General features: G+C 34.7%; 3 protein-coding genes and 1 pseudogene across 24 annotated transcripts; 2 read left to right on the top strand and 2 right to left on the bottom strand.

Moving 5' to 3' along the window:
• Window positions 1-8: 8 nt before the first annotated feature.
• LOC111310324 (ABC transporter G family member 24-like) lies at window positions 9-27,903 on the top strand. Of its 21 annotated transcripts, none has more exons than XR_016330353.1 (18): window positions 56-651; window positions 1,032-1,108; window positions 1,431-1,700; window positions 2,045-2,108; window positions 2,203-2,349; window positions 2,541-2,575; window positions 2,745-2,818; window positions 3,013-3,941; window positions 4,538-4,834; window positions 5,062-5,556; window positions 6,065-6,213; window positions 6,515-6,804; window positions 6,909-7,042; window positions 13,585-13,655; window positions 13,975-14,161; window positions 14,249-14,311; window positions 14,494-14,588; window positions 15,935-16,059. XR_016330353.1 is itself a non-coding variant. In XM_089748471.1 (17 exons), the coding sequence occupies exons 1-16, from the start codon at window positions 407-409 to the stop codon at window positions 19,825-19,827; spliced, it is 3,450 nt and encodes a 1,149-aa protein (XP_089604597.1). In that variant the 5' UTR covers window positions 55-406; the 3' UTR covers window positions 19,828-19,852; window positions 19,947-20,036. The 21 variants fall into 21 exon arrangements, 13 of the variants coding, with proteins under 13 accessions (XP_022765393.2, XP_089604597.1, XP_089604596.1 ...); XR_016330352.1 differs by having other exon boundaries at window positions 15,881-16,013; XR_016330356.1 differs by lacking the exon at window positions 15,935-16,059 and adding an exon at window positions 13,425-13,485 and having other exon boundaries at window positions 14,494-14,807.
• LOC149513407 (uncharacterized) lies at window positions 11,096-12,909 on the bottom strand. Its single transcript, XM_089748482.1, has one exon. It carries the CDS (start codon window positions 12,577-12,579, stop codon window positions 11,584-11,586), a length of 996 nt encoding a protein of 331 aa, XP_089604608.1. The 5' UTR covers window positions 12,580-12,909; the 3' UTR covers window positions 11,096-11,583.
• On the bottom strand, window positions 15,231-16,475 carry LOC111309544 (uncharacterized). Its single transcript, XM_022908575.2, has one exon. The coding sequence runs from the start codon at window positions 16,380-16,382 to the stop codon at window positions 15,231-15,233; it is 1,152 nt and encodes a 383-aa protein (XP_022764310.2). The 5' UTR covers window positions 16,383-16,475.
• On the top strand, window positions 19,903-25,487 carry LOC111309543 (ABC transporter G family member 28-like; annotated as a pseudogene). Its single transcript, XR_016330497.1, has 7 exons — window positions 19,903-20,033; window positions 20,641-20,937; window positions 21,164-21,660; window positions 21,845-21,991; window positions 22,337-22,633; window positions 22,739-22,869; window positions 24,845-25,487. The product of XR_016330497.1 is annotated as an ABC transporter G family member 28-like (transcript).
• Window positions 27,904-27,960: the final 57 nt, after the last annotated feature.

Raw genomic sequence — 27,960 nt, 5'->3', positions numbered from 1 at the left:
CACAGGAATAGGAATCTAATAATAATAACAAACAAACATGTCCTTGCCGCTAAAACCGGCAAACAAGCAAGAGGTCATTGAGACAGGGTCTTCTCTTACAACGGTCCCACATATCATTTCGGTTCAACTCTTTCCTTCTGGCTTTCTCAGTTCTCACCCTGCCTTTGGCATGAAAAAGGAAGGAAAGTAGAGATAAAAATGAAGGATTTTTTTCCCCTGAAATGTATAAAAGCTTGACCTTTAAAATTCAACACATGGTTCCTTAAGCAAACCCCAGATCTCTTAATATTTCCTCATTGACAATTTTCTTTAGCTCCAACATTCATTTTTATCTTTACTGAAAAGCAGAGTTCCATTTTTTTTTGTCCAAAGAACGAAATTGTCTATTTGTTGGGTTTCTTTTCAAATGCTCAAAATGGGTTTAAAGAAGCTAAAAGTTTGCACTTTTTGGGCAGTTTCAATCTGGGTTTTTGTAGTTTTGAGTTTCTTGGTGAATATGGTACAATGTCAAGATTTGAATGATTATGGTCAAGTGGACAATTCTTCCGTTCTTCCCTTTATTACAGCACTTGTAAATAGCAGGCTTTCTAATCTTACTAAATTTCTTAGTAAGGATATTAGTGACAAGGCCAGTTTCTGCATAAACGACCAGTGAGTTTTCCTGTTCTTTTTCTATGTTATACTTGTTCATTGTACATCTTATAAATAGAATTGATGAGGGAAAAAATTGGAAACATTGGAACTTGAATTTGTTTTATCATTTATGTTTAACGTTGCTTTAGGTTCTTGCTTAATTGAAGAAGATTAGCTTGTATTAGTTGTATTAAGCTCATTTATTTTATACTTTGCTATGCCATGCCATTTCCATTTTTTTTTTTTTTTTTTGGTTTTTTATTCTATTCAGTTGCATGTTAGTTTCATTTACTTTTTAACAAAATTTTCTAGGGTGATACTTATTTCTTAGTTTTATGTATTTGTGCATACAATTGAATTGGATCTTGTTAAAATTTGAAGCTGCCTCTATGTTTCAGGGATGCTGATTGGAATAAAGCATTTGATTTTTCATCAAATTTGGACTTCTTGGCTTCCTGTATTCAGAAAACTAAAGGTACAATATCCGTAATTAGCAAGAATGTAAGTACTTACTTTTTTTGATAGCTAAGGAAATGCAGAAAGAGATGAGAACAAAATTTTGAAGCTTGACAGTGTTCTTCCAATACTATTTTACTAAACATTGTAGTTAGCTTTACTTCTAAATTATGTTGCCTTAACATAAGTTATAGCTTTAAGTAGAGATTTCTTTCAAAAAACCAACCATAAACTTCGAACTGAGACTAGTTGGATTGAATGAGAATTAGATATTTTAAAAGTTTCTTTTATTCTGCTCTCTCTCATGTTAGTGTGGACTGTCGTGTTCATTGGTTCAACAGGAGATATTATGCGGCGCTTGTGCACAGCAGCAGAGGCAAAATTCTACTTTGATACTTTTTTTAAAAGTTCAAGTGCCACTACTTTGAGGCCTAACAAAAACTGTAATTTGACCTCATGGGTTTCTGGTTGTGAGCCAGGATGGGCTTGTAGTATTGGTCCGAACCAGAAGGTTGACCTTGAAAATTCTCTAGTCATTCCTGATAGGATCCATGATTGTCAGGCTTGTTGTGAGGGCTTTTTCTGCCCTCGTGGTCTTACGTGCATGATTCGTAAGTATCTGAGAATCTTTTAAATGATTTCATCCTAGATAGCTATTTTTATTTATTATTGAGAATCCTGCAAAACAAAGTACATTTTTCTGCGTAATGTTAGTAATCTCTAGTCTGCTCTCTAATTTTCATACTTCTAGATTTAAGTTTCTGTATTGCCTAGTATAGTAATGTAATATGCAACATTAATTACCAGTAATTCTCAGGTATCTTTTGTTAGCTTATGCCCTTGTCGCTTTTCATCTTTAAGTATCATTGATGCTTAATTAGCGTTTTCTTAACATGTTATAAAAGATATTTCTTTTTGTTTTGCTCATGCTTCATTTGATGCTATCTTCCTAAAGCTTGCCCATTGGGTTCCCATTGTCCGGTTGCAACACTCAATAAGGCTACTGGCATATGTGAGCCGTAAGTTCATACTTTTCTAAACATTGCTTTAAAATTGAATGGCCTATGGTTATGAGAATGTTCACATTAAAAAACTATTGATATGGTTTTTCAGATATAGTTACCAGCTGCCTCCGGGACAGCCAAATCATACTTGTGGAGGAGCCAATATATGGGCTGATGTTCATAGCAGTAGCGAGGTTTTCTGTTCGGCGGGGTCATATTGTCCTACAACGACCCAGGAAAAGCCTTGCAGTAGTGGGTATTAGTTTTCTTCCTTACACTTTGTCACTTCTCCTAGAGCTCTGATGTTTTGCCAGTTTCATTGTTTCTATGTTTGTCGTATGCAAATATTTAATTATCTCGTTTGCGTTATGTCTATGTATAACTAAAACTTCAGTGGTTTCATATTCATTTTTGTTGATGCTATCACATTTTTGTTTGCCTTTGCAGACATTACTGCAGGATGGGTTCAACATCTGAGAAACGTAAGCCCTCTGCTCAGACTGTTTATTTTGCATATTACATCTAACTGCACTGGGGTATATATAGGCATGAGTGACTTTATGAGATTAATTTTTCGGATCCTATGGTTTATGTCTGGGGTGAGGCTTCATGTTGCCTGGATTGCTTGTTTTACCCTCATTGATCTTGCAGGCTGCTTCAGGTTGACTTCTTGCAATTCAAACACATCAAATCAAGATTTGCATGCCTATGGAATTATGCTTATAGTAAGTTGTTTGCTTTACTTCGGAGCCATAAGTATAATCACTAATTTTTATTTTCGGATTCTTACGATATTCAATTTGATTGGTATTTCTTTTTTTTTTCCTCATTTGAATCTGACATACTTGCGGAAGTATGCTTATAGCTTCTTAGACAACCATCCAAAAATAATAATAAAAAATCTCCTTTGCTTATGCAGGCTGCTACAATTACTCTGCTCCTCATTATCTACAACTGTTCTGACCAAGTACTCAACACAAGGGAAAGACGACTGGCCAAAGCCAGGGAAGCAGCAGCAAGAAGTGCAAGGGAGACAGCAAAAGCACGTCAAAGGTGGAAAACTGCTAAGAATGCAGCTAAGAAACATGCAAGTGGACTGCAAACTCAATTTTCAAAGACATTTTCTCTTAAAAAGCCTGCAAAGCATCCCGAGGAACTTAAAATATTGGACCAAACAAGATTTGAAACAGATGAAGACTTGTATGCTCCCACTCATATGAGTACTTCAAGTGAGTCTCTGTCATCATCTGCACCATCCAAGGGACAGCAAATGGAACCTGGCCATTTGATGCAGATGATGCATGAAATTGAAGATGACCCTGACAATTATGATGGATTTGATGTTGGTACCCATGATAGAAAATCTGAAGGCGATATGCCAAAGGGAAAGCAGCCTCATACTCATAGCCAGATCTTTAAGTATGCATATGCTCAGCTTGAGAAAGAGAAAGCAATGCAACAAGAAAATAAAAATCTTACATTCTCAGGAGTGGTTTCTATGGCTATTAATCCTGAAATCAGGAAAAGGCCTCTGATTGAGGTCTCTTTCAAAGACCTTACGCTCACTTTGAAAGGAAAAGGCAAGCATCTTTTGAGGTGTGTTACTGGAAAAATTAAGCCTGGTCGCATCACTGCTGTCATGGGCCCTTCAGGTGCTGGAAAAACAACGTTTATTTCTGCTCTGGCTGGAAAGGCAATAGGTTGCAAGATGACTGGTTTGATTCTTATAAATGGAAAGAATGAATCAATCCGCTCATATAGGAAAATAATTGGTTATGTGCCACAAGATGATATCGTGCACGGGAACTTGACAGTTGCAGAGAATCTATGGTTTAATGCTAAGTGCAGGTATGCCAGATTCAACCCTGTTAGATTAGCAACATACCAACTGACACATTTGCATATTACAAATTATATTCTTGCTTCCTTTCTGGACTAAATCGTTATAAATGGGCTGATATCGTCAAGTGGCTGTGATAACTGAAGCTTCCCCTTTCAAACTAATGGGAAATAACCTTCCCTTTTTAACTGAACCTTTAGTTATTATTTCTATTTCAAACAATTCGTCAAGGATGTATTTAACATCTAGGAATCAAATAGCACTCAATTCCACTTGAACATGAATTGTTTGGGTCCTCCCCTCCCTTATCCATTCCTCCCCAAGAGCCCGCAATAACAATGTGCCCACCTTTCCCTGGAAATAAAACCCAAGTTTTTGATCTGTTTCTTTTGCTATCATGTTATTGCTGAAAGGTTTTTTTTATCGATGACAACATTAGAGTTCACTTATGGTTATGGCTGGTGCTTCTGAAGTCATTTACTAGCTTTTGACATTCCTTTGTGCATACTTAAATTATATGTGATCTTCTGGATTATTTCCATGTCAGTTATTTTGTATTGACTACTGCTATTTTCCCTACGTGATAACCTTCATAATATTGAAGGCTACCGGCTCATTTATCAAAACCAGATAAAGTTCTTGTTGTTGAAAGAGTTATTGAGTCTTTGGGGCTTCAGATGGTGCGTGATTCCTTGGTGGGAACTATAGAGAAGCGAGGTATCTCTGGGGGTCAGAGGAAGCGAGTAAATGTTGGATTGGAGATGGTCATGGAACCTTCACTTTTGATCTTGGATGAACCCACATCTGGTTTGGACAGTGCATCCTCTCAGTTGCTTCTTAGAGCACTTAGACGAGAAGCTCTTGAAGGAGTAAATATCTGCATGGTGCTTCATCAACCGAGGTAATGATTCTTTAATCAGAAGTCTACATTTTCAATCTGGTATTCATGAATTTGCTTGAGTCACATACTGCTAACTGCTGTATCCTTGCATATAATAAACATATTAACTAATTCTCTGGAGTTAGAAACTTGGTTAAGAAAAGTAGCTTCTAAAATTCATTTTAGATTCTAAGGAATGTGAGTTTACAGTCTTTTTCCTCTATTAATTGATGAAATTTCTGGTTCAGCTATGCCTTGTTCCAAATGTTTGATGATCTAGTACTTTTGGCAAAAGGGGGTCTCACTGTCTACCATGGTTCCGCAAAGAAAGCAGAACAATATTTTGCAGGCCTTGGGATCCATGTCCCAGAACGTGTTAATCCTCCAGACTACTTTATTGACATTTTAGAGGGTATAGTAAAACCAAATGCAAGCTCAGGTCTGAACTATAAAGAGCTTCCTGTCAGATGGATGATTCACAATGGGTACCCTGTTCCCCCTGATCTGCAGAAAAATGCTGCTGGGCTTGCTACACCCTCAGCAGTTGTAGGATCAACAAATGGGACAAGCCCTGCTCATTCTGGAATGGAGGAAAGATCTTTTGCTGGAGAGTTATGGCAAGATGTCAGGAGTAATGTGCAATTGCAGCGGGATAGCATACGTCACAATTTCTTAAAGTTTAAGGATTTATCAAGCAGGAGAACTCCAGGTGTACTCTGGCAATACAGATACTTTCTTGGGAGGCAAGTACCATCTAGTTTTCGCTAAGATTGCAGGTGGCTTCAAACTTTTTAGGATGATTAATTCAGTAAAATGTTCAATGATTAAAACCTTATTTCTACAAAACATTTTTCATAGCTTTAGTCAAATATGTTGAATCATTGATTATAAGTTTTCGCAGGGGGCAAAACAGAATCATTAAAATTTTAGGCATGATCTGCTTCAAAAGCTCTGCTTTTGTCTGTTTGAGTTTGTTGAGATCTTGGTGATTCTGCATATAAATTGGTCTGAAAAGATGATGGCCTTTGGGTTTTAAATTTCAAAAGATAATTTATGTTAAATTATGAATTAAAAAAAAAAATAATATTCCTTTCTATAACTATTGTTATGAGTCTTTAATGGCTTTTACTTGATAAATTTTTCCCAGGGGGTAAATGTTGTATAATCTTTTGAATTAACGATCCAGTGGTGAATACACTCAAAATTTTCATGTTATTTATTTTAATACTTGACAAATTTTCACTCTTTCAGGGTTGGTAAGCAGCGAATAAGGGAAGCTAAGGTACAAGCAATAGATTATCTGATATTACTGCTTGCTGGAGCCTGCTTAGGAACGTTAACTAAAACAAGTGATGAAAACTTCGGAGCAGTTGGTTATACTTATACCATAATTGCAGTCTGTAAGTTGAACAACAATTATTACTTATGCTAGAAGGATTTATTAGAACCAAATTGCTCTTTTTATTTGTTCCTATGAAAGTTGCTAAAGGACTGGAGGAATTTCATTTTACTTTTGCCTCCAGCAAAGTCATTATTTTTTCAGAAAACATTCTATTCATTTGAAAATGAATTGTAAATTGCATATACAAGGCTAAAATACATTTGCAACAATCAATAATGATGTAAGATGTTGAATCCATATGGTACTTTGATTTCCATATTAGATAACTTGCTCACCATAATGATTCTTGATGTTTTCAGCCCTTCTATGCAAAATAGCAGCTTTGAGATCATTTTCACTAGATAAATTGCAATATTGGAGAGAGAGTGCATCTGGCATGAGCAGCTTGGCTTACTTTTTGGCCAAAGACACAGTTGACCATTTTAATACTGTGATCAAGCCTGTGGTGTATCTGTCTATGTTCTATTTCTTCACAAATCCAAGATCTTCGTTTGCGGAAAATTATATTGTCTTGCTGTGCCTAGTGTACTGTGTGACTGGTATAGCCTATGCATTGGCCATCTTCTTTCAACCTGGTCCAGCCCAGTTGGTGAGTAAGATTAGCGCTTAATGCGAATGGAAAAAATGTCTTTTTACTAATTTAAAATTTTATATATCCTTTCTCTTTCCTTGACATGCAACTGTTTCTTGTAGTGGTCGGTTCTTCTTCCAGTTGTTTTGACTCTTGTTGCCACCCAGAAACAAGATGGTGAAGTTTGGAAAAAGATAGCTAATTTGTGCTACCCCAAGTGGGCTTTGGAATCTTTTGTGATAGCAAATGCTGAAAGGTATGGTAAATTCACCCTTTGTTATTCAAGACATCAAAGATAAATATGCATATGTTGCTCCTTAAGATTGAGCATCTCATGTTATGATAATTTTAAATACCTAATTGTGTTAATTTGGACAAAGAGATGCTTCCAGATCAAGAAACTTTAGGAACCTTTTTCAATTACTTAACATAACCTAAACATAACACGATCTCAGTGGCTTAGTCTGTACTAAATCGCAGCAGAGTTAGCCAAGTCAATGTGAACTGCAACTTAGACTGGATAGCTTGAGAATGAAGGAACATGCAATACTATGGACAGCTATCATGCTTGTAAAGAACTAAGCATTGGATTAAGCTGCAGTGAAAAACCAAAAACCTATTGTTTCTTCTATTAGGGTTCTGGCTTTTAGGTCTCATAAATTGTCATATGCCAGAGTCTTGACTGAAAAGTTTTGCCAACACACTTTAGGTGAAGGAAGATTTCTGCTTCATTGAGAAGGTTCTCTGTAGAAATGATTTTTGTATGTCTAAGGATCAAATCTTTCAGCTGAATTAAACAGAATATATTATTTGATAATATCTATGGAACTCTTTAGATAAATTTGTTTTAACAACTTGCATGCAGGAAGTGAAATGAAATTTGAACCCAAATAATTAAGGCCACTTGAGTGGGCTTTACATCTGAGAACCACAATCCCTGGGAGGATGCTGAAATGAAGGCTTTTCTTTGATCTGTGATAATATTCGAAACTGTCTGTGGTTCTTCTTCCATTACTAGTTTGGTAATAGAAAAATTTAATGAATAGTGCCATGCTCATCAAAATTATGAGCCTGGTGGCTCCTGACTTACGTGAAGTCAAATATGAGAAAGCAAAATTTTGTGATGGCTTAGTTTTACTATGCTGTTTTTGGGTCAAAATGCTGAAGCTGGAGGTTTTTATAGGGCAAAACTTTGGTAGTTCGTAGAAGGAGATAAAAATACTTGCATAAGTTGTGGTAGCTGTGAAGCCTTGATTCACTGTTACTCACAAGTTTCTTTTGGTTGATAATTTCTGAGAGGTTCTTTTATATGTGATTGACTATGTTTCTGACCACAAAACCTAATTTGAACCCTAAATAGGTTTATCCTCCAATCAAATCATTTATTAGTATCCTTTGGTCCCTTTCCAGCCACCAAATTCTGGTTACAAAGAACCTTTTTGTAAGTGTACATCCTAAATAGGTAGTGATTTCCCAGATCAGCAGTGGCATTCCGAATATTGTGATAGCTTAGTTTTATTATGCTGTTTTTTGGGGCCAAAATGCTGAAGCTGGAAGGTTTTTATATGGAAAAATTTTGGCAGTTTGCTGAAGGACATGATAATTCTTCCATAGGTTGTGGACCATGCTGCCAAGCCTTGATTCACTGTTGTCTCCCAATTTTCTTTTGGATGATAAATTTCTGAGAGAGCTTCTTTTGTATGTGATTGACTATATTTCTAACTACAAAACCTAATGAGCTGTGACCTTCCATCAAATAATTTATCCTTTAAGCCCATTTGCATCCACCAAATTCTGATTTGAAAGAACCTTTTGGTATGTGCTAATGTACATCATAAATAGGTTGTGGTTTCCATGATCAGGCAGAGGCTCATTCAGAATCCGTGGTTTGGATGTAACAACACCTCTGTGGATGTTGTTTTGAACACAGGGTTGACATCCACAATTTTTGGAAGTAATCGTGGAAAGTTAGAAAACCTGAATAAGATCATAGGTTTTCTGATGCACACCATTTATCATCTTTCAAATAGAGCACCACTATAGTACTTATATCCAACTGCTTTTTTTTTTTTTTTTTTTTTTCCTTTTTTCTCCCTTAGTGTTTCCTCGTAAAGTTTTTTGGTTCTTTCCAGCGAAAATCTCATTTACCAAAAGGATCATGTTACATTTCAGGTACTATGGAGTGTGGTTAATTTCTCGCTGTGGAGCACTCCTGAAAAGTGGATATAATCTACATGAATGGACTCTTTGTATAGTCATCCTCATTCTCACTGGTGTAATCAGCCGATTAATTGCGTTTATTGGTATGATTACATTCCAGAAGAAGTGAAAATCTGTATCCAGTCTAGCATTTGTTTGCCTTCTAATTCCATCCTCAGAAGTGGAATCCTTAAGCTCTATAGTTTCATGGCAACGTTGCACCTTCAGCAACAGGAAAATCATGTGAGTGATGATCTCATTCTTTGGGTGAATGGTGCCATATCTTTTGTTGTACATCAATGAATTGATCAGTGTTAACTTCATTACTTAGGTTATTCTACCTACTCGTATACTCATTTGTACATTAGGGAGTTGGTTTATTTGATAGTCCGGTTTCCAGGAATGGCTGGCAAGATGTCATTGTTTTGGAAAGAGTTCAAGTTCAAAATGTATTGGTTGAGGAATCCTATCAATTTTGATGAGCACATTGATTCTTCTAAACCAGTTTTATAGAGTAAAGAAATTGAATTTTGAATCAGAAGGATATCCTGCTCTAAGGAAGTTGGCAAAATATAATTTCCTTTTAGATGGAATAATGTGTCTGGAACTTTGTTCTACCAGACTGAAAACTCAAAAAAAAAAAATAAAAATTGACATGTCTAGTTTTGCCAATAAAAAATGGTTAAAAAAACATATATTCAAGTAAAGCAGCCCGCAGCTGACAATGATGCTACAAATTATTGGATGGCAGTCTCCCATGGCATTATCAGAAATCTTCAAAATGAGTTTACTGTCATAGTCTTTCACATATTCTTTTCTGGTTGTCAAAAATAGTCCCAGTCATGGGGAAGAATTGAAGTAGAATTTGGTGGTTCAACATATAAAAACCACAAGTGTCTGCCAAAAAGCCTAGATTTAATTTGTCATTTTTTCCTTTTTTTTTTCTATTCCTAACGTGTAGATCAAAGAAAAGTACAGTTCTAATTCAACCAAGATCTTTAAATTCAAAAGGACCATCTTTTTCATCTTCATCCCAAACACCCAAAGCCTCAAAATCCACAAAATCTTCATTTTCTTTATCAGACCCATCTTCCAGCACTTCCACAACCAACAATTTAGTTCTTTCCTCAAGCTACTTTCACAACTCCAACTACATAATTTCAAGCCAAACCTCCAAAACACTCATTTTGGCACTGCTAAGCTATGCGGGGAAGTGACAAAAGAGAAGGGATAAAAAATTCTTGGGAGATCAAATATTAAAGATATGAAGATTGAAGGAACTAGAGCGTAGTTGGCAACTGAGCTTCAATTTAGTGGTTTGGTGACACAGAAATCAGATGTTTATGCATTTGGGGTTGTGGTTTTGGAGCTGTTGAGTGGACAGGAGGCCTTGAAGTCTTTGGTTGAAGGAAATGGAGGGTGTAAGAGATTGAGTGCTATGGATACTGCTGGAGGGGCAGCAGCTGGACGCAGTGCAGGGGTGAGGAGGTGGGTGGATAGGAGGTTGAAGGACTACTTTCCAGTGGAAGTGGCTGAGAAGATGGTCTTGGTGGCATTGGAATTTGTGGAGGATGATCCAGGGAAAAGGCCGGATATGAACAAGGTTGCAGGGCAGGTTTCAAAGTTTTATTTGGAGTCAAAAAATTGGGCTGACAAGATTGGTTTGCCTACTGATATTTCAGTCTCAATGGCTCCAAGGTAAACCATACATAACTGATTGAGGCTTGTCATTTGTATGAGCAAATTTTTCGGGGTCGTCAATTTCATCAGTAATGAGTGTTTATAGAGTTTTTGTTTTGCATTTATCTTTACGATTCATGATTCTTTTAAACAACCTGACGTACTTGTAGATATTTGTACATGTTGTGAGTAATATACAGGGATTAAGATTTGAGTTCATTTTTCTGCTTCAATGACTGCTGCTACATGTTAACAGATAAATTGTAGTAGGTAATTGACCACTTCACATGGTTGATTGGAGTTGAGGGTTTACTATTGGTTTTGAATCTTTGATATAAGACTCTAGGTGGTTAAGATCTTCTCAACTTTTGTTTTATGCAATCATATTTCATCTTCAAAAGCTTAATCTTCCCGAACTTAATGGATGGATATAGAGATGTTTGAGTTCAGAGTGCAGACCGTAGGAATTAATGGAACTGGCCAATGTCAACGTTATCATTAGCCTAGTCACAGTTTTCTATTGCCCCATTTTATAATTATTGGACTGTAACCAAGCCATGAAATTTTTGCTGCCATTACTGTTAAAGTTTTTTCAAATGTTACAATCATAGATACTACTATTACAGTGTCAATTTCTTTGATGCTATTATTCTTTGCTTATCCAGAAGTAAAATTGCATGGTCAGACTACTTCAAATTGCATGCCTATCCTATTTTCTCATTATATAGTCCATGTAGTAGGCATCACTTGCATATGCATGGGCTACAACCGTATTTCTCCCTCTTCAAGATCTTCATTATGACCGGCCTCGGTGTCTTCGTCTTCCAAATACTCGTCTTTAATGAACAAACCAAGTTGATGCAGTGGATTCCCACGAGAAAGAGAGCATCCACTCAGAATATTGAGTTCCTTAACAATCTACAAATTCAGTTCAATCCCAGCTGTGTTTTCCATCCTTTGCAATGCAATCCTTGCAGCTTCTCTTTCTTTTTCCCGTTGTTTTTTCAACCCAATCTCTGCCTTCAGTTTTGGTGCGGCTTCAGCAGCTTTGATCTGAGCTTCAATCTTTGCCTTTTCTTCATGCAACCTTCTTTTGAACTTTTCCTTTTCCTGTTGCATCTTCACTGGATCAGCTTTTGCACCATGAACAAGTAATAACTTCTGTTGAGCTTTCAAAATGGCATCTGCGAAACGACTTTTCAGCATTGCAGCGCGAAGAGCTTTCTTCGGTGATATTTGTAGGTCAACAATAGGGGTTAACAATGCATCTGTTGTAGGAGTTGTAAGTTGAGATCTAAGACAAACACTCTCTTGAACCAAAGCACTTACAGCCCCATCAGAACGTTGAATACTCTCAGACTTGCTCACTAGTGATGATGTCACTGTGATTTTTCCCTTGCAATCCAATCTAGTGGCATCAGCAGCATTACACTTTCTAAGATCCGCACCCAATGATCGTTTGATAGATGCATGATGTGATTTACTTGGAATTTGGGTACACCAACACTTAATGCTGCTGCTGCATGAGTTGGATTTGTTGGCACCATGGCTCAATGGTTGCATGGCATTGATGGACCCATGAGCACGCCCGCTTCTACCATTACTGATCATGCCTTTTTGTAAGTCTTTTCTTGCCAACTTTACACGGTTATGTGTTCGTTTTGGAAGCTCGATCTGATTCAAAGGCATCTTCACAATCGCAACCTTCTCCTCAGACTTAGATGGCTTTGATTTCTTGGACGAGACAACAGCTTCGGAAGATGTAGCAGGAAAGTTGGTTTTAGGTTTGGCTTCTTCTGTTGTGTCAAACGTATCCATAGTTTTTTTACATGGATCACGTATTTCAGCTGCGTAGTATCTACCCCATGGCCTCTTCCTTATTCCCCTGTAATGCCCTCCTCTTGAAGACGCCATGAAAACAACCAAACAAACCAAAGATTGAAACAAGAACGTCAAACGAAACGAGGTTTCAGGCTTTAACGTGTTTATGAGATTAAAAAAAGGAAACAAATACGTTTGTTTGTGATTTATTACCCTTTCCCTACCCTTTGACTCTCCTCATGTATATAGGATTCTTTTCCTTTTAATCTGATCCAACGGAAGACATTGATTTTATAAACATAAACGTATAGCATTACCGTGCAAAAAAAGGGCCTGGGTTACAAAAATAAAATATTTAAAAAATGAGAGACAGCCAACGTCACATTAAAAAATTGGGCCATGTTGGATTTCAAACCCGAAAAAGACAAATGGGTAAACGGGTAGACAAATTGGGCTATTTCTTAGATTATAATATAATATTCTATCCAAGTTTTTTTTTAATTTATTAAGTTTAATTGAAACAGTATTAAATTTAAACTTAAGTTTAAATTAAAATTTAAAATTCGATTCAAATTAAATTATATTTTTTAGCTTTATTTAGAGTCAACATAAAAATTAAATTATTTAAATTCATTCAATTACATTCGATTAATATGTAAAAATAAATTTAATTTTTATATTTAATAAAAATTTGATTATTTGTATTGGAATTTAAATTTAAATTTAAAATATTTTATTAATTAAAATAATAAAAATATATTTAAATATAAAAATTTAATTAAATTTACGAGTTATTTGAACTCGATATAAAAATATTTAAATTCGATTCGATAATAATTAAATTAAATTTAAATTTTATTTGAATCAAATTTAAATAATTTGTAAGAATTAATATATCATTTACACGTTATTTTTAACTGACAAAATTATGTGCGTAGAACAACTATAAGAAGAAAAAAGGAAAAAGCAGAGGAAAAAAGTGGTCAAAGCAACTGCGTGGTACGCTTCTTTTACTTGATATTCTTCTTCTTTTCACAAGTTTTTGAATTGAAGAAATCCCAGGGTAACAGTTGGTTTTTGGCATTCTTTTTCACCCAGAATTCACAGTCTATCTTCAGCTTTTCCTTCACTCTCTATCAAACCAAAACGACCCAACAACTCTCTTCAAGGTGATTCCTTTACTTTGTTTTACTTGTTTCCTGGATTGTGTCTTTCTTGGGTCTCAATTTGTTTTGATAGCTTTAATGGATATTAAAGTTAAAAGTTTGTTATGGAATGATAGCTTTAATGGATAAGAGGAGAAAGTTACTGAAATTGGAAGATGGTGATAGTTTTTTTTTTTTTTTTTTCCATAGCTTTTTTGAGGCCAAATAATGTAATCATTGGGCAATGACAATGTCGTAATAGAAAGTCAAAGTTGATTCATTATGCAACAATTTTAGTGAAGAAATTTCTCTTTAATGGCCATTTCTGTGGCTACTGCTGCAGAAGATATTGCAGGGTTCGATGACATGGTTTCTAGGACCCAACTTAAGTATTACATGCTCGGTGGCAAGGGAGGTGTAGGGAAGACAAGTTGCGCTGCTTCACTAGCAGTAAAATTTCAAATAATGGACACCATAATCTGGTGGTTTCAACTGATCCAGCCCATTCCTTGAGTGATTCTTTTGCTCAGGTTTAAATCCACTCCCTTGTTATTTCCAATGCTTTTCTTCCTGCATTTATATGTTGTCGGGGCTCAGTCTGTTTATTTTTGATCTAGGATTTGACTGGAGGAACACTAGTACCAGTTGAAGGACCTGATTTTCCCTTGTTTGCTCTTGAGGTATATTGAATAAACTTCCTAATCAAGTTTCTCTTAGTTTTTCTTCTGAAGATTCTTGTCTGTCTGTTGCATGTAATCCTTGAGGTTATTTATTCTGTAAGAGATAACTATCTACTAGTTATTTTTTTAATGTTCTTTCTGCCCTGTCTACTCAGTAAGTTAAATTTATAGCTTTAACACAGATAAAGCCAGAGAAGGCTGCGGAAGAATTTCAAGATGCAGCTAAGAGCAATGGTGGTACTGGGGTCAAAGAATTCATGGATGGCTTGTAGAACAGGTAAAGCTTTATTGATACATATGAGCATAGCAATTTCAGATACTTAGTAGTCCCTTGATGAAATTGCACCATGTAATGCCATGGATGGCCTCACTGGTTGCAATTCGGCCAGTAATTTTTGTTTTAAGCAAACTGCAAATTTTCTTCTAAATGACCCCATAACTTTTATTTGGTTAGAGTTGCATGCATTATTTGTTTCATGCTTCTCCCAATTACTCCTATGGTGAGGACTAATGGTGTGGCAAATACGCACAATAACATGCATACCTGCATGTGAACATACATGTGCACATGCATACGCAGACACGAAGCCATGGTAACATGGAAAGTTTAAGATGCTAAGCCAGGAAGAAATGAGTAAATAACTTGAATTTCCTCATTGTTTGTGGATCTTAATCCTCTCTCTTTCTCTGTGTAGCAGCCTTTTGCCATTCAGGTCTCGCTTGTTATTCTTTTGAAATTTTTGATGCTGTTACTGTAAAAGTTTTTTCATATGTTACAGTCATAGATACTACTATTACAGTGTCAATTTCTTTGATGCTATTACTCTTTGCTTATCCACAAGTAAAATTGCATGGTCAGACTAATTCAAATTGCATGCCTATCCTTTTTTTCTCAATATATAGTTCATCTGGTAGGCACCTACAGCAGTATTTCTCCCTCTTCAAGATCTTGATTCAGACAGGCCTCATTGTCTTCATTTTTCAAATACTCATCTTTGATGAACAAACCAAGTTGATGCAGTGGATTCCCACGAGAAAGAGAGCATCCACTCAGAATATCGAGTTCCTTTACAATCTCCAAATTCAGTTCAATCCCAGCTGTGCTTTCCATCCTTTGCAATGCAATCCTAGCAGCTTCTCTTTCTTTTTCCCGTTGTTTTTTCAACTCAATCTCTGCCTTCAGTTTTGGTGCGGCTTCAGCCACTCTGATCTGAGCTTCGATCTTTGCCATTTCTTCATGCAACCTTCTTCCGAACTTTTCCTTTTCCTGTTGCATCTTTACTGGATCTGATTTTGCACCATGAACAAGTAATAAATTCTGTTGAGCTTTCAAAATGGTATCTGCGAAACGACTTTTCAGCATTGCAGCCCGAAGAGCTTTCTTCGGTGACATATGTAGGTTAACAATAGGAGTTAACAATGCATCTGTTGTAGGAGTTGTAAGTTGAGAACTAAGACAGACACTTTCATGAACCAAAGCACTTACAGCCCCAACAGAACGTTGAATATTATCAGACTTGCTCATTAGTGATGGTGTCAATGTGATTTTTCCCTTGCAATCCAATGTAGTGGCATCCGCAGCACTACACTTTCTAAGATCCGAACCCAATGATCTTTTGATAGATGCATGCTGTGATTTACTTGGAATTTGGGTACACCGACACTTAATGCTGCTGCCGCATGAGTTGGATTTGTTGGAACCATGGCTCAATGGTTGCATGTCATTGATAGACGCATGAGCACGCCTACTTCTACCATTATTGACCACCCCTTTTTGTAAGTCTTTTCTTGCCAACTTTACACCGTTATGTGTCGGTTTTGGAAGCTCAATCCGATTCAAAGGCGCCTTCACAATCACAATCTTCTCCTCAGACTTAGATGGCTTTGATTTCTTGGACGACAGAACAGCTTTGGAAGATGGAGCAGGGAAGTTGGTTTTAGGTTTTGCTTCTTCTGTTGTGTCAAACGTATCCATAGTTCTTTTACATTGATCACGTATTTCAGCTGTATAATATCTACCCCATGGCCTCTTCCTTATTTCCCTGTAATGCCCTTCTCTTGAAGACGCCATTAAAAACAACCAAACAAACCAAAGATTGAAACAAAAACGTAGAAAGAAACAAGGTTTCAGGCTTGTATGTTTTTATGAGATTAAAAAATGGAAACAAAAGAGTACGTTTGTTTGTGATTTATTACCCTCTCTCAACCCATTGATTCTCCTTGTATGTATAGGTTTCTTCTCTTTTGAATCGGATCCAACGGCGGACATTGATTTTATAAACATCAACATATAGCATTACCGTGTCAAAAACAATGGCGCCTGGGTTTAAAAATAAAATATTTAAATAATGGCAGACAGCCAACGACGCATTAGATTGGGTAGACAAATTGGGCCATGTTGGATCTCAAACCCGAAAAAGACAAATGGGTAGGCGGGTAGACAAATTAGGCCATGTTTTTAATATTCTATAGACAAAATTTTATTTATTAAAAGATTAAATACATATTTGACCCCCTAAATTTTATAATTTTTGTCATATTGGTATTTAAAAATTTTTTCTATTGCATTAGCACTTAAATGTTCAAATTTGTTATTATATTGGTCTTTAAGACTAACACTATTAAATAACTTTGTCAATATAGTATGAATATCCAATAAGATATTGACATGTGTTAAAAAGGTCATTATTACATTATTAATGACAAGTCATCTTTAAAACAAAAATTCAAAAAAAAATTAAAATTTCTTAAAAATTTTCTAAAAATTTTATTCTTTTTTGGAAATTAAAAAAAAGAATTCAAATTAAAAATTTTAAAAAATTAAAAATTCAAAAAAAATTTAAAATTTTTAAAAATCATCAAAAATTCAAAAATCTAAGAAATTTTGAAAAATTTCCAAAAACTCTAACAATTTTTTAAAAGTTCTATAATAATTTCAAAAGTTTTTTAGAAAATTCAAAAACATTAAAAATTAAAAAATTTTGAAAAATTTAAAAAAATTAAAAACTTTTAAAAATTCCTAAAAGAATTAAAAAATTTTAAAAAAATTCTAGAAAATTTTAAGGAAATTCAAAAAAGATTAAGTAAACTTAAAAATTTTCAAAAAATTTTCAAATTTTAAAAAAATTCAAAAAATTAAAAGAATAAAAAAAAGACAATTCTAATAAAATTAGAAAATTTGTTAAAATTAGAAAAAATATAAAAAATTCAAAAAGACTAAAATAAAAAACAAAAAATATTTTGAAATAAAAGTAATAATTTTAAAAAAATTTTAAAATTTAAAAGTTTTAAAAATATTCTAAATTTTTTTTCATATTTTCTAATCTTACAATTTCAATTTTTTTTTTATATTTTTTGCATTTTTAAATTTTTTTGAAATTTTTTGATTTTTTGTTAAATTTTAAGTTATTTATTTATTTATTTATTTAATTTTAAAGAATGTTTCAAAAATTTGAAATTATTTAAGTTTTAAAAAAATTTTAAAAGATTTTAGATTTTTTCTTATTTTTAGTTTTTTAAGTTTTCGTGAGCTTTTTAAACTTTAAAAAAATTTAATTTTTATAAATATTTATATTAATAATTTTTAATAAATTTTAATATATTGTTAAAATTTTTAAAATTTTTGAAATTTTTTTAGAAAATTTAATAATTGATTTAAATTTTCCTATAATTTTTTTAATTTTTTTGAAAAATTTAAAAAATTTAGTTTTTTTCTATTTTTTTAAAATTAATAATTTTTTTTTATAAATTTTAAAAAATTTTATAATTTTTTAGAATTATTTTTAAGTTTTTAAAAATTTTTAGAAACTTTTATAATTTTTAGAATTTTTAAAAAATTTTAAAGATTTTTTCTAATTTCTAAAAAAATTTAAAAAACTTTTAGAATTAAAAAAATTTATATTTGATGAGAATTTTTTTAATATTTTTTGAATTTTTAAGAAATTATTTATAATTTAGAATTTTTTAAAAATTTTTGAAATTTGTTAAATAATTTTTTTAAAATTTTTGACAATTTTGTAACTATTTTTAGAAAATTTCAAAATTTTTTAGAAATTTTTTGAAAATTTCTTTTAAAGATGATTTGATATTGATAATATGATACTGATTAAATTTTTTTTATTTATATGTTAATATTTTATTAAATGTTAATGTTATATCAATTAAATTGACTAATAATATTAATATTATATGCCAACATTATAATGGATTTAAACGTTTAGATACTAATATTATAATTTTTTTTAAAATATCAATAAAAAAATTATAAAATTCAAATATCAAGTATATATTTAACCCTTCATTAGAATAGCCAAAGGAACTACTTACCACGCTTCTTTTACTTAATATATATATATATATATATATTTAAAAATTTTAATCTACTTTTAAATCCTCAAATCTTATTATATATCTAATTGAATATATTTTACTTCGTACGTGTATATATATATAAATTTTAATTTACTTTTAAAGCCTCAAATCGTATTATATACATCGGTGAATAGGGTGTTGGATGATTACGCTACCTGTAACCCGTAACATAACGACTGATTTAAAGGATTAAAGGATAGACGGCTCACATTCTTCTCGTTTTCACAAGTTCAAGAAATCCTAGGGTAGCAGTTGGTTTATTGCATTCTTTTTCACCCAGAATTCACAATCTATCTTCAGCTTTTCCTTCACTTTCTATCAAACCAAAACGACCCAACAACACTCTTCAAGGTGATTCCTTTACTTTGTTTTACTTATTTCCTAGATTGTATCTTTCTTGGGTCTCAATTTGTTTTGATGGCTTTAATGATATTAAAGTTAAAAGTTTGTTATGGAATGATAGCTTTAAGGATAAGAGGAGCAATTTAATGAAATTGGAAGATGGTGATAGCTTTTTTTTTTTTTTTGTCCATACCATGTTTGAGGCCAAATAATGTATCTGAGAATCTTTTAAATGATTTCATCCTAGATAGCAATTTTTATTTATTATTAAGAATCCTGCAAAACAAATTACAATTTTCTTCCTAGTGTTAGTAATCTCTAGTCTGCTCTCTAATTTTCATACTTCTACATTTTTAAGTTTCTGTATTGCCTAGTATAGTAATGAAATATGCAACATTAATTACCAATGATTCTTAAGTATCTTCTGTTAGCTTATGCCCTTGTTTCTTTTCATCTTTTAAGTATCATTCCATTCTTAATTAGTGTTTTCTTAACATGTTTTAAAAGATATTTCTTTTTGTTTTGCTTATCCTTTATTTGATGCCGTCTTTCTAAAGCTTGCCCATTGGGTTCCCATTGTCCGGTTGCAACACTCAATAATACTATTGGCATATGTGAGCCGTAAGTTCATACTTTTCTAAACATTGCTTTCAAATTGAATGGCCTATGGTTATGAGAACGTTCATATTTCCAGCTGCCTCTGGGACAGCCAAACCATACTTGTGGAGGAGCCAATATATAGGCTGATGTTCATAGCAGTAGCGATGTTTTCTGTTTGGCAGGGTCATATTGTCCTACAATGACCCAGGAAAAGCCTTGCAGTTGTGGGTATTAGTTTTCTTCCTTACACTTTGTCGCTTCTCCTAGAGCTCTGATGCTTTGCCAGTTTCATTGGAAAGAATGAATCAATCTGCTTATATAGGAAAATAATTGGTTTTGTACCACAAGATGATATCGTGCATGGGAACTTGACAGTGGCAGGGAATCTATGGTTTAATACTAAGTGCGGGTATGCTAGATTCAACCCTTTTACATTAGCAACATACCAACTGACACATGTGCATATTGCAAATTTTATTCTTGTTCCCTTTCTGGACCATGTCACTTTTTATGTTTGTAAGTTGCTGTAAGTGGGCTGATATTATTGAGTGGTGGTGATAACTGAACCTTCCTCTTTTATACTAACGGAAAATAACCTTCCACTTTTAACTGAACCTTTAGTTATTATTTTTATTTCAACCAGTTCGCCATGGATGTATTTAATATCTAGGAATCAAATCGCATTCAATTCCACTTGAACACGAATTGATTGGCTCCTCCCCTCCCATATCCATTCCCCCCCAAGAACCCCCAATACCAATGCACCCACCTTCCCCAGAATATAGAACCCTAGTTTTTGACCTGTTTCTTTCGCTGTCATGTTATTGCTGAAAGGTGTTTCTTATAGATGACAACATTAGAGTTCACTTATAGTTATGACTGATACTCCTGAAGTGATTTACAAGCTTTTGACAGCATACTTGAATTATATTTGATCTTCTGGATTATTTTCCTGTCAGTTATTTTGTATTGACTACTGCTATTTTCCCTACGTGAGAAACTTCATAATATTGAAGACTGCCTGCTCATTTATCAAAACCAGATAAAGTTCTTCTTGTTAAAAGAGTTATTGAGTCTTTGGGGCTTCATATGGTGCGTGATTCCTTGGTGGGAACTGTAGAGAAGCGAGGTATCTCAGGGGGCCAGAGGAAGCAAGTAAATGTTGTATTGGAGATGGTCATGGAACCATTACTTTTGATCTTGGATGAACCCACATCTCGTTTGGACAGTGCATCCTCTCAGCTGCTTCTTAGAGCACTTAGACGAGAAGCTCTTGAAGGAGTAAATATCTGCATGGTGCTTCATCAACCGAGGTAATGATTCTTCTATCAGAAGTCTACATTTTCAATCTGGTATTCATGAATTTGCTTCAGTCACCGACTGCTAACTGCTGTCTCCTTGCATATAATAAGCATATTAACTGATTCTCTGGAGTTAGAAACTTAGTTAAGAAAAGTCGTTCTAAAATTCATTTTAGATTCTAAGGAGTGTGCGTTTACAGAAATTTTCCTCTATTAATTGCTGAAATTTCTGCTTCAGCTATGCAATGTACCAAATGTTCGATGATCCAGTGCTTTTGGCAAAATGCGGTCTCACTGTCTACCATGGTTCAGCAAGGAAAGCAGAAGAATACTTTGCAGGCCTTGGTATCCATGTCCCAGAATGTGTTAATCCTCCAGACCACTTTATTGACATTTTAGATGGTATGGTAAAACCAAGTGCATGCTCAGGTCTGAACTATAAAGAACTTCCTGTCAGATGGATGCTTTACAATGGGTACCCAATCCCCCCTGATCTGCAGACAAAATGCTGCTTGGCTTGCTACACCCTCCGTGGTTGTAGGTTCAGCAAATGGGACAAATCCTGCTCGTGCTGGAATGGAGGAAGATCTTTTGCTGGAGAGTTTTGGCAAGATGTCAGGAGTGGTGTGGAGTTGCATGGGGATAGCATACGTTACAATTTCTTAAAGTTTAACGACTTATCAAGCAGGAGAACTCCGGGTGTACTCTGGCAATGCAGATGCTTTCTTGAGAGACAATTACCATCTAGTTTTTGCTAAGATTGCAGGTGGCTTCAAACTTTTTATGATGATTAAATCAGTACAATGATCAATGATTAAAACCTTATTTATACAAAACATTTTTAATAGCTTTTGTCAAATATGTTGAATCATTGATTATACATATTTTCCGCTTCTTCATTCCTGTAATTATTTCAGGGTTGGTAAGCAGCGGATGAGGGAAGCTAAGGTACAAGCAATAGATTATCTGATTTTACTGCTTGCTGGAGCCTGCTTAGGAACATTAGCTAAAACAAGTGATGAAAACTTCAGGGCAGTTGGTTATACTTATACCATAATTGCAGTCTGTAAGTCGGACAAAAATTGTTACTTATGCTAGAAGGATATTCGAACTAATTTGCTCTTTTGATTTGTTCCCATGAAAGTTGCAAAAGTACTGTAGGAATTTCATTTAACTTTTGCCTCCTGCAAAGTCATTAGTTTTTCAGAAAACATTAGATTCATTTGGAAATGAAGTGTAAATTGCATAAACAAGGCTAAAATACATTTGCAACAATCAATAATTTTGCAAGATGTCGAATCCATAAAATACATTTGCAACAATCAATAATGATTTAAGATGGCAAATCCGATGGTAATTCGATTTCCATATCAACTAACTTGCTCACCATAATGATTCTTGATGTTTTCAGCCCTTCTATGCAAAATAGCAGCTTTGAGATCATTTTCACTGGATAAATTACAATATTGGAGAGAGAGTGCATCTGGCATAAGCAGCTTGGCAAGTTGGCGTACTTTTTGGCCAAAGACACAATTGACCATTTTAATACTGTGATCAAGCCTGTGGTGTATCTCTCTATGTTCTATTTCTTCACAAATCCAAGATCTTTGTTCGCGGAAAATTTATTGTCTTGCTGTGCCTAGCGTACCGTGTGACTGTTATAGCCTATGCATTGGCCATCTTCTTTCAACCTGGTCCAGCCCAGCTGGTGAGTAAGATTAGTGCTTATTACGAATGGAAAAAATGTCATTTTACCAATATAAAATTTTATATATCGTTTCATTTTCCTTCACATGCTACTGTTTTTTTGTAGTGGTCGGTTCTTCCAGTTGTTTTGACTCTTGTTGCCACCCAGAAACAAGACGGTGAAGTTTTGATAAAGATACCTAATTTGTGCTACCCCAAGTGGGCTTTGGAAGCTTTTGTGATAGCAAATGCTGAAAGGTATGGCAAATTCACCCTTTATCTATTCAAGACATCAAAGATAAATATGTATATGTTGCTCCTTAAGGTTGAGCATCTCATGTCATGATAATCTTAAATACCTAATTGGGTTAATTTGGAGAAAGAGATGCTTCCAGATCAAGAAACTTTGGAAACCTCCTTCAATTACTTAACCTAACCTAAACATAACACAATCTCAATGGCTTAGTCTGTGCTAAATCGCAGCAGAATTAGCCAAATCAATGTGAACTGCAACCTAGACTGGTTAGCTTGGGAACGAAGGAACATGCAATACTATGGAAGAACTATCAAGCTTGTAAAGAACTAAGCAATGGATTAAGCTGCAGTGGAAAACCGAAAACCTATTGTTTCTTCGATTAGGTTTCTGGCTTTTAGGTCTTATAAATTGTCATATGCCAGAGTCTTGACTGAAAAGTTTGGCCAACTCTAGGTAAAGAAAGATTTCTGCTTCATTGAGAAGGATCTTCTCTGTAGAAATGATTTTCTTGTATATATGGATAAAATCTTTTAGACTGAATTAGACACAATATATTATTTGATCATATCTATCAAACTCTTTTGATAAATTTATCTTAACAACTTGTATGGAGAAAAAGAAATGAAATTTGAATCCAAATAATTATGGCCACTTGGGTAGGCTTTGCATCCAAGAACCACAAACCCCGTCAAGATACTGAAATGAAGGCTTCTCTTTGATCTGTGATAATATTCGAAACTGTTTGTGGTTCTTCTTCCATTACTAGTCTTGTTATAGAAAAATTTAACAATTAGTGTCATACTCTTCAAAATTATGTGCCTGGTGGCTATTTATTTTGGCCTCTCTGGTGGCTACTGATTTCAAGAAGTCAAGTATGAGAAAGCACAATTTTGTGATGGCTTAGTTTTACCACGCTGTTTTTGGGCCAAAATGCTGAAGCCGGAAGTTTTCTATAGGGCAAAACTTTGGTAGTTCGTAGAAGGAGATAATAATACTTGCATAAGTTGTGGAAGCTGTGAAGCCTTGATTCACTGTAGCTGCCAAATTTCTTTTGGTTGATAAATTTGTGAGAGGTGTTCTTTTATATGTGATTGATTATATGTCTGACCACAAAAACTAATGTGCACTCTAAATAGGTTTATCCTTCCACCAAATTATTTATTAGTTCTTTTATCCCTTTCCGGCCACCAAATTCCAGATAGAAAGAACCTTTTAGTATGTATCAGTGTACATCCTAAATAGGTTGTGCTTTCACAGATCAGCAGAGGCATTCAGGATATGGTGATAGCTTAGTTTTAGTATGCTATGTTTGGGGGCCAAAATGCTGTATTTCGGCAGTTTGCTGAAGGAGATAATAATACTTGCATAGGTTGTGGATCAAGCTGCCAAGCCTTGATTCACTGTTGTCTCCCAAGTTTCTTTTGGATGATAAATTTCTGAGGGAGCTTCTTTTATATGTGATTGACTATATCTCTAAATGAGTGCTTCTACATGTTACAGATAAATGGTACTAGATAATTCACTGCTTCATATGGTTGTTTGGAGTTGATGGTTTACTATTGGTTTTGAATCTTTGATATAAGACTCTACGTAGTTAAGATCTTCTCAAATTTTGTTTTATGCAATCATATTTCATCTTCAAAGGCTTATTCTGTCTTGAACTTAATGGATGGATATAGAGATGTTTGAGTGCAGACCCTTGGAAATAATGGAACTGGCCAATGTCAATGTTATCATTAGTCTACTCACAGTTTTCCATTGCCCCGTTTTGTAATTATTTGACTGTAATCAAGCCATGAAAATTTTACTGCTATTACTATTAAAGTTTTTTCGTATGTTACAATCATAGACACTACTATTACAGTGTCAATTTCTTTGATGCTATTACTCTTTGCTTATCCAAAGTAAAATTGCATGGTCAGACTCCTTCAAATTGCGTGCCTATCCTATTTTCTCAATATATAGTTCATCTAGCAGGCACCACTTGCATAAGCACAGGTTACAACAGTATTTCTCCCTCTTCAAGATCTTCATTCAGATCGGCCTCATTGTTGCCGTCTTCCTAATTCTCGTCTTTGATGAACAAACCGAGTTGATGCAGTGGATTCGCACGAGAAAGAGAGCATCCACTCAGAATATCGAGGTCCTTTACAATCTCCAAATTCAGTTCAATCCCAGCTGTGTTTTCCATCCTTTGCAATGCAACCCTAGCAGCTTCTCTTTCTTTTTCCCGTTGTTTTTTCAACTCAACCTCTGCCTTCAGTTTTGCTGCGGCTTCAGCAGCTCTGATCTGAGCTTCAATCTTTGCCTTTTCTTCACGCAACCTTGTTTCCACCTTTTCCTGTTCCCGTTGCATCTTCACTGTATTAGCTTTGACACCATTAACAAGTAATAAATTCTGTCGAGCTTTCAAAACGGTGTTTGCAAAACGACTTTTCAGCATTGCAGCGCGGATTGCTTTCTTTGGTGACATTTGTAGGTCAACAATAGGAGTTAGCAATGCATCTGTTGTAGGAGTTGTAATTTGAGAACTAAGACAAACACTCTTATGAACCAAAGCACTTACAGCCCCAACAGAACGTTGAATATTATCAGATTTGCAAATTAGTGATGATGTCAATGTGATTTTTTCCTTGCAATTCATTTTAGTGGCATCAGCAGCACGGCGCATTCTAAGATCCTCACCCAATGATCTTTTGATAGATGCGTGGTGTGATTTACTTGGAGTTGGGCTACTCCGACACTTAATGCTGCTGCCACATGGGTTGCATTTGTTGGCACCATGGCTCAATGGTTGAATGGCATTGATAGACCCATGAGATCGTCCACTTCTACCATTACTGATCATGCCCCTTTTTGTAAGTTTCTTCCTGCCAACTTTACACAGTTATTTGTCTGTTTTGGAAACTCCAACTGATCCAAAGGTACCTTCGCAATCACAACCTTCTCCTCAGATTTAGATGGCTTTGATTTCTAGGACGAGAGAACAGCTTTGGAAGATGGAGCAGGGAAGTTGGTTTCGGGTTTGGCTTCTTCTGTTGTGTCAAACGTTTGCATCCAAACCCTAGTTTTTTTACATGGATCACGTATTTCAGCTGAGTGGTATCTATCCCATGGCCTCTTTCTTATTCCCCTGTAATGCCCTTCTCTTGAAGGCGCCATTAAAAACAACCAAGCAAACCAAGGATTGAAACAAGGACGTAAAAAGAAAAGAGGTTTCAGGCTTGTACGTATTTATGAGATTAAAAAAAGGAAACAAAAGAGTGCGTTTGTTTGTGATTTGTTACCCTTTCCCTACCCTTTGATTCTCATCATATATATTTATATATATGTATACGGGTTTTTTCATCTGATCCAACGGCGGACATTGATTTTATAAACATCGACATGTAGCATTACCGTGTAAAAATAAATGGGCCTGGGTTTTAAAAATAAAATACAGAGAGACAGCCAGCCCCACATTAGATGTGAGTAGAATGGGATGATAAATTGGGCCATGTGTTATATTATAACATTTTATCCAAGTTTTGTCTGTCTCTATGGGCAAAGCTCTGTTCATTACCTTCTTTGATTAGAACAACTAAAAAAAAAAGGTAGAGGAAAAAATACCCAAAGCAACTGCTTGCCACACTTCTTTTACTTCACATTGTTCTTATTTTCACAAGTTTTTGACTTGAAGAAATTCCAGGGTAGCAGTTAGTTTTTTGCATTCTTTTCATCCAGAAATGTGTGTTATCTTTTTTATTATTTTCTTGTAGTGTCATTTGTTGTATTCCTAACATATGTAATCTTGCTGATCACCGCGCAATGGGGATCTATGTTGCAGGATTCTTCACTTTACTCTTTTATATTCTTTTAATCTATAATCCTATTGCAATCTTGCTATTACATGGAACAAACCTGTCTGGCAGGCTGAGAATATGGCTTAAAAAGCCATTTCTGCTTTTTTATTTAGGAAAAGAGTTTCTTTCACCTACCTGAACAATGAGTTCTTATTCTAGAATCTGGAAAATGATAAGTTAGGCTTTCATGCTGACATTTTTGAAGTCATATGGGGATATGACTTATGGTTTGATTGCTTTATAAAATCATCAGCTGAGTATCTGTAGCGTTCATGATTTGTGTAATTCTGGTTTGATTTATGTAATTCTGTTCTAAAATACTCTATCCAAGCATTTGCCTCAACAGTTGGTAGATGATTTCCTACTCAAAGATTCGATCATGGATTTTCTGTCCATTAAGTTTTTCAATATACACATATTAAGATCCATCATCCACCATGAATAGTGAAAATTATAATTGTGAATGATGATTAAAGTTGTATTGAAAAATAATAGATAAAAAAGCAAAAGAGAAAAGTCGGAACAAGATTTAAATCCTCGTTCCAAAATAAAAAATAGATACTAGTTATGGTTTAAAATTGAAATATGTTTTTTTTTTTTTTTGGCAGTGACAGATTCAATTTGTGATATAATCCAGTCCTGCCTTCTGTTATTGGCATGATGGAAATCAAACTTAAGGATGACAGTTTCATTGGCACACCTGTTGTTGATAAAGGCTCATCTTTTCAAATTAAGGTGCTGTTCTTCGCCAAAGCTCCAGATATTACCGGGTTGACTGAATTGCCATTGGAGGTTTCATCGGGTAGTACTACATAGGATTGTCTAAACCAGCTTTTGGGTAAGTTTCCATCCTTGGAAGAGATTCGTGGGTGCGTCGTTCTTGCTCTCAACGAGGAATATACAACTGAGTCAGCTGTTATTAAGGACAAAGATGAGTTGGCTGAATACTTCTGTTTCATAGTTTTACAAGAACTAAAAGAATAAAATTGCTCCAAATCCGTATAATTTTCAATGGAGCAGTGAGGGGACCTCATGATTATGAATAGAGAGGCACTTGAATCTGCAATATTTACTGAGTCATTTATGTTCTTGATTCATTTTTTTTAATGCGGTTTGTTCATTTGGAAGATGACAGTATATGTACAAGTTATGGAAAACACAATAGCTACTTATGTTCATATTCCTTTTCCCTTATCGCGGCATCACCTCTCGTTGGATTTTGCCCTGCATTGAGAGCATTTTCTATTGTAG

The sequence above is a fragment of the Durio zibethinus genome, chromosome 19 (assembly GCF_047325235.1).
Source record: "Durio zibethinus cultivar Kanyao isolate XHJ-2024 chromosome 19, ASM4732523v1, whole genome shotgun sequence".
Classification (NCBI taxonomy): Eukaryota; Viridiplantae; Streptophyta; class Magnoliopsida; order Malvales; family Malvaceae; genus Durio; species Durio zibethinus.
This window is presented reverse-complemented; position numbering and strand designations above follow the sequence as displayed.

What these genes read in the sequence shown, in the direction of transcription:
- LOC111310324 (XM_089748471.1), top strand. Translation starts at nt 407, where the DNA reads ATGCTCAAAATGGGTTTAAAGAAGCTAAAAGTTTGCACTTTTTGGGCA. An exon ending in AGTTTCTGCATAAACGACCA is followed by an intron (nt 652 to 1,031) that starts GTGAGTTTTCCT and finishes TCTATGTTTCAG; the next exon opens with GGATGCTGATTGGAATAAAG. An exon ending in CCTATGGAATTATGCTTATA is followed by an intron (nt 2,819 to 3,012) that starts GTAAGTTGTTTG and finishes TTGCTTATGCAG; the next exon opens with GCTGCTACAATTACTCTGCT.
- LOC149513407 (XM_089748482.1), bottom strand. Translation starts at nt 12,579, where the DNA reads ATGGCGTCTTCAAGAGGAGGGCATTACAGGGGAATAAGGAAGAGGCCA.
- LOC111309544 (XM_022908575.2), bottom strand. Translation starts at nt 16,382, where the DNA reads ATGGCGTCTTCAAGAGAAGGGCATTACAGGGAAATAAGGAAGAGGCCA.